The sequence below is a fragment of the Macrobrachium rosenbergii genome, chromosome 4, assembly GCF_040412425.1.
Source record: "Macrobrachium rosenbergii isolate ZJJX-2024 chromosome 4, ASM4041242v1, whole genome shotgun sequence".
NCBI classification, from domain to species: domain Eukaryota; kingdom Metazoa; phylum Arthropoda; class Malacostraca; order Decapoda; family Palaemonidae; genus Macrobrachium; species Macrobrachium rosenbergii.
The window spans coordinates 58928099-58934098 of NC_089744.1; the positions used below are offsets into that span (position 1 = coordinate 58928099).

Below are 6000 nucleotides of genomic sequence, written 5' to 3' on the forward strand. Positions count from 1 at the left end.
ATATATAATATAGTGTGTATGTGTAGTGCTGATTGTGTGTATGGTGATGAATGTACACGGATATGTAGACGCGTAGGTATGTTAGTTCGAACTTTTTAGTTAAATATACAGTAGATAACAGAAAACTTTAAAAAAATCCACTGATCGAAACGATAAACCCTGCGCTTTAGCGTTAAAATAAATTTTCCCATTTCTTTGTCAGTGACCAAGTAGCATGTTTATTAAAGGAGAATTTATCTTAAAATGTCATAGAAAGCTTTAGTGCCTTGTGTCATCAGCAGACAATAATGTTATAGAAAGCTTTAATGCCTTGTGTCAAGTGCAATAATGTTATAGAAAGCTTTATTGCTCTGTGTCATCAGCAGACACTACAGCTGCACAAATGACGTTTCTTGTACTCTTGAATATTTGCTGATTTCTTTATCAGGGAAGAATTCGTAGGTCACAATCACAGTAAAAGCTTACATGTATCAGGAAATGGATAGTTCATTGGGTCCAAGGCCGTTCATAAAACCTTCAAATCAGTGGATAGGTAACTGATACAAAAGCTTTTGTGGGTTCCATGCTTTTGTTCAAAGGCAACTGTTACCTCCACTAACTACATCAAACAAGAATGGAGACAAATTAAGGATCTGATAAAAAAAAACTCATAATTTCCCTATACACAGTTTCGAATGTTGATAAAAATGACGTTTCGCCCTCGGTTGTATAACTGACTATTTCTTGGTCAACATTTGCCTCCCTTATGAACATCGTCATCACAATAGATGCTTCATAAACTGCCGAATTTTGGAGAAATTAAATTAATTGTGGAAAATCCCCACAAAATCCAAAAGGGTTTATTCCAGTCTAGTTTCCCTTCTCTGTAATTTGTTTTGCTTTTTAATTATAGTATATATAGTTTCCAACGGACCTTTTTACGTCTACTTCTACAGTACAATAATGCTGTTATTGCCGCACTGTAGTTCGTAAGAATAGCAACATTGCTTCGTTCGTAACAGGCGGTAGGGGTATTCATCATGTGACAAAGCATTTCTTAGGAGCATGCCTTTTATCAGAAACGCTCTCTCTCTCTCTCTCTCTCTCTCTCTCTCTCTCTCTCTCTCTCTCTCTCTCTCTCTCTCTCTCGCTTCAGTACCATTGCTGCAATTTCAAATTATTTTTTTTTATTTCGTTCCTCCTCATTCTTCAATTGAGTTGGATTTTAATGAAACGGCATTTCCTGAAAACAAAATAATTAAAACTAAATTAAATCACAAAATCATCTCCAGTTCTCCTCCTCTTTGCCCTAAGGTATCAAGAAATGACAAAGAAGACGAGGAGAGAGAGAGAGAGAGAGAGAGAGAGAGAGAGAGAGAGAGAGCCTCGTACATTCCCACAATTAATTGGGTTCTTGCGCAATCCCGCTATCAATTGGCAAGCCGGGAACTGTCTAGTTCACTAAAGATAGACGTACGTCGTCTTGGTGGATTTTAAAGTCGATGTATTTACAAGGAAGTGAAGACGTTTTGTTTTATGCCGGAGTTTTCTTCAGTACTCTCTCTCTCTCTCTCTCTCTCTCTCTCTCTCTCTCTCTCTCTCTCTCACACACACACACACACACACACACACACACACACACACACGAGAAATGATGGACTAATTATAATGAGTTGAACGATATATTTACAGGAAAGTGAAGACTTTTGTTTTATGATGGGATATTCTTTAGTACTCTCTCTTTCTGTCGCGTGCGAAATCATGGACTATTTCAGATGATGTGAATGCTGAACGGTATATGCTATTCGTCATTCAGTATGAATTAGGATAAGTTTCTTTCCAATACATGAGGTAAGTAGATATCTGCTACATGTCTCCCGTTGCAGCCCTGCTCATAGACCGATCAGTTTAACCATTCGTTTTATATGGGTCATCATTGGGTCTTTCTACTCAGCCGTTTCTGTTATGATAGGCTCAGCAATTTATTTATTTATTTATTTTTTTTTTTTTTGTACTTTGACAGTTACTGATAGTTGTTTTGAATGGCCATCCAAGTTGGATTTGCTGCTTATGATTATTATTCTTCTTCGTGTTATTGTCGACAGTGGTCCTGTTCATATATTGGTTTTTCAGTTTTATGTTTTTCTTCAAGCTCGAAGACGCACTCTCTTTCTCTCTCTCTCTTTCTCTCTCTCTCTCTCTCTCTCTCTCTTACTGTAGTATGTATAATTAGTGTTGAATGGGACAATAAGTGTTACATTATATATATATATATATATATATATATACACATACATACATAATACATACATACATACATACATACATGTGTGTGTGTCAGCGTGTGCATGACTCATAGATATGTAAGATAGTTTAACACGTGTCAGTAAGTACAACAACACACTATTATTCACTTGGGTATTTTACGTAACACCAAATGACGGTTCTGACATATCTCCCAAATTATTATCAGGACGTCATCAGTCTAAAAGCAATTGTATGTATTCCGTTCTAAATACGACAGATGGGAATATTCAGCTGAATGTCAATACGATAATTCGCTTTTTTAACTTTTTTTTTTTTTTTTTTTTGCTTCTCTCGGTTTCTTTCTCGTGTGTATACTGTATATATCGCAGTTTAGTAATGCTGGTATTGGAAGTTCAATCGACTGCGGTTTTATGCCTTCAGTGTTATTGAATTTTCTTGTCATGAAACTTATCTTTGCTTCGAGTGCTAGCATTATTTGTATTATTTCTATGGTGATTATTATGATATGAATCTTGTACTTGATTAAGAGCGGTGTTGAGTTCTTACCTAAATGCCAAAGCTACCACAGGACTATCAGTGAACTTGTCAAAGTTAAATTGATGCCGTTAAAGAAAAGGTCTAGGCTTCCTTTTATTTCACGAAGGATTTCAGCCGATGATATGTCTTGAAGGGACATTGATTTGTGTTAATTAATATACTTCTACATTTGTTCTACTCCATCTCTACTAAGAAAAGGTATCGGACAAAATATATTTCGTTATCATCTATTTTTTTGTCCGCTAACGTAGAAAAACCTTCAAATATAATTTTGTCGTCTACTCTTTTTCTGCCATGGGAAAGAAAGCAAAAATGTATTGCTTATTCATCTAATCTCTTTACAAAAGGAAGGAAAAAATATTATTGTCTTGCGTGATAGCGGTAGCTTATGCGGAAATAATTGGCTAAAGGATAAATGCGGCGGTCGTTGAGGGTAATATATATTCCTTTGTGCAAATGATCCCTTTATCGCTTCATGCGTCTTTTTCGTCTCACGTCTTACTTTTATTTTGAGTCTTATTTATGTAATCACATTTTGCCTAATAGCTTCCCATTCGTAGTATTTCCATTGCCTTTTTTCCTGAGTTTCAAGTCTTTTTCCTCTGCTTATTTTTATTTTTGACATATTTTTCTTTGTTATCAATTACTCATGTCTCCCTTTTCATATTTTTCTTAAATTTGTATTTTTTGCTGTCCCCTTCCTTGCAACAATTTATCTTACTTTCTTCTTTCTTTCTTTTTGTTTACATTTCACTGTTTATTAATTTTGTTCCTTTGGTAGCTCGTGTTACTATAAGTGGGGAAAATATTTATTATGACTCGATGTTGGAACTATCATTACTACTACTACTAGTACTACTACTACTGTTGTTATTGTTGAGGATGATGATGATTATGATGACGTCACTGCAACAGTGGGGAAGTAAGACGATGGTAATAGAAATAAAAATCATGATGATTCACTTTTCTTTGGCATTCCTTTTACTCAATGAGTCAATTTCAGATGGCATCTTTATCTCAGGATTAATGTTGACTTATGCCAGTGAAGTTAAAATATAAGTAAATAACTTAGTTCCTGTTATTTTCTCAGCCATGAGAAGATAGCCCAAATCTTTGCGTAAGACGAGAGCGATATTAGTAGTAAGCAAGCGGTAGTGGATCAGATGGAGATGCGATCTTTTGATGAGTAAGTGATCCTTTTTGATATGTGACTTCGTAACGAGTATGGGCATCGAGCGTAGTTTCCAAGGTTTCCTAAAGCCTCTTTGTGGTGGATGAGGTGTAGTGCGTGGCGTGCAACTGTGCGTTGGTTGTAACCTTCCGCCATCAGGTGCTCTCTCTCTCTCTCTCTCTCTCTCTCTCTCTCTCTCTCTCTCTCTCTCTCTCTCTCTGCGTGTGTGTGTGTGTGTGTGTGTGTACACGAGCACGACCAGGTCAACCTGCTGCTATGATCGTGCGATAGCTGGATCGCATGGGTCGGGAGAACTATGGTACGGGTCTGTAAAAATAGATATCGCTGACAGCACTTTGGCCTGCGCAGAGGCACAGGTGGGCTAGGCTGAGACCCTCGAAAACTTTCCCAGGGTAGTAGTTCTTCGTCTCCAGCCACGGCGCTACCTGCCATTTCCTCCCGCCTTCCTCCACACCGCTCACTGGGAACTCAAATCCGCCATCCTGCTGTGCTGCTGCTGCTGCTGCTGCCGCCGCCGCTGCCGCCTCTCTCTTTTTGCCAGCTCGCTCGCCGCCACGCAGTTATATTAATTTCTCTCTTTTTTTCATTTTGGTCTTGGCCCAGATCCTCTCTTTCTTCGGCTCTTTTCGTCTGGCCCGCCTGCTTTCCCGTCATCTCGTGAAAAAGGGAACGAGTGTCCTTTTCAAAAAAGGCGGCCCTGGAAAGGAATACGTACCCGAACCCGTAGAAAAGTGAGAGAAAGAGAGAAGGAAGGATTAATTACTTCATAGGGTGTCGTAAGCCACATTAAAGCTACCTTGCTGGACGTGACGTGGCGCCATGTGAGAGAGAAAGAAAGAGAGAAAGAGAGAAACAGTGGTATGGTGGTTCCAGTGACTGAAAGGGAGTTGTAAAGCAGTTCGCCCGGCCGTGGAAGGCATCTTCTAGTGTGCCCGTGTCTCCAATAATGTACGGGGCATAACTTCAATGATATGACATTGGCACCCTCACTTTGACTCTTGGTTCTTTTTTATCGCTTTAGACTCATTGGACAGGTGTGAAGGACGAGACAGTTTTTCAACCGAAGGTGACAGTTATTGAGCTGACGGCCGACGGTGTAGAAAAAATTTATGTCCTTTGTGAACTCATAAGGTCTCATAAGGAGGATACATATTGAGAGGTATTTAGATCTGCCGATTATTTCATTCATTAGAGAGGCCTGGCTCTAAAATAAGTTCTTGTAAGAGTAAAATTCTTTTTCACGGTTAAGCTGCACGTGGAAACGTTTGAAAGAGATGGTCTTTTGTATTTCATGAGCTTTGACAGGTGGACAATTGAGTATTTTGATGAACTGGAACAAGAGAAAACTCAGCTAAATTAGTATTATAGTATTCAAGTGATAGGAGAGTGAATTAGAGCTGTATTACAGGAAATTCTGTCATGGACATATAGCAGTATACTCGTATATGTCGGATAGCGAATGAGAAATTGAAGTAAGTTGCTTAAATAAAAGTGACACAGTAGCCATTAGGTTTTATAGATTTGTTTAGTAACACCTACTTAATCATTTTTTAAAGTTAGCAATGTCAAACATTTTGATGTAGCTGCGTTTTCCTGTGGACTGTTAATCATCTTAGAGCTATCTGTAGACCTCCTCATTTTTTAAACTTCCTGAAACAAATCAAGTGTTGTTGGACAGCGCTTCATTAAACGTCAAATGCTACTGACGTAGACCCATCAGCAACTGGGAGACGTAACGTAGCATTCGGAGAACTGACACAAATATCAATAATAAAGGTGAAAGGCACCGAAGACTGTTTGTGGAAATTTTGGCTCACTGCGCATGCGCCATCCAGTCATCATGAACGCCTATCACCAACCAGGTAAGGCTTTACCACATACCCTTGTTTAGTCTCGCTGTTTTGATCAGTTTTGTTCGTTATATTATATATATATATATATATATATATATATATATATATATATATATATATATATATATATATGTGTGTGTGTGTGTGTGTATATATATATATATATATATA

At 38.0% G+C, this 6000-nt stretch overlaps 1 protein-coding gene across 12 annotated transcripts in view; it reads left to right on the plus strand.

Moving 5' to 3' along the window:
• Window positions 1–6000, plus strand: part of LOC136834961 (RNA-binding protein Raly-like) — a 732807-nt gene that overhangs the window by 466038 nt on the left and 260769 nt on the right. Inside the window, exons 1-2 of one of the 12 annotated variants that reach the window (XM_067097953.1) lie at window positions 4367–5135; window positions 5533–5838. The exons of 8 other annotated variants lie outside the window; for them this stretch is intronic. In XM_067097953.1, the coding sequence (XP_066954054.1) occupies window positions 5799–5838 (40 nt within the window). In that variant the 5' untranslated portion in view covers window positions 4367–5135; window positions 5533–5798. Of the gene's footprint in view, window positions 1–4366; window positions 5136–5532; window positions 5839–6000 lie in introns of those variants that run through there. 3 more of the 12 variants (XM_067097923.1, XM_067097942.1, XM_067097895.1) reach the window with 3 other exon arrangements.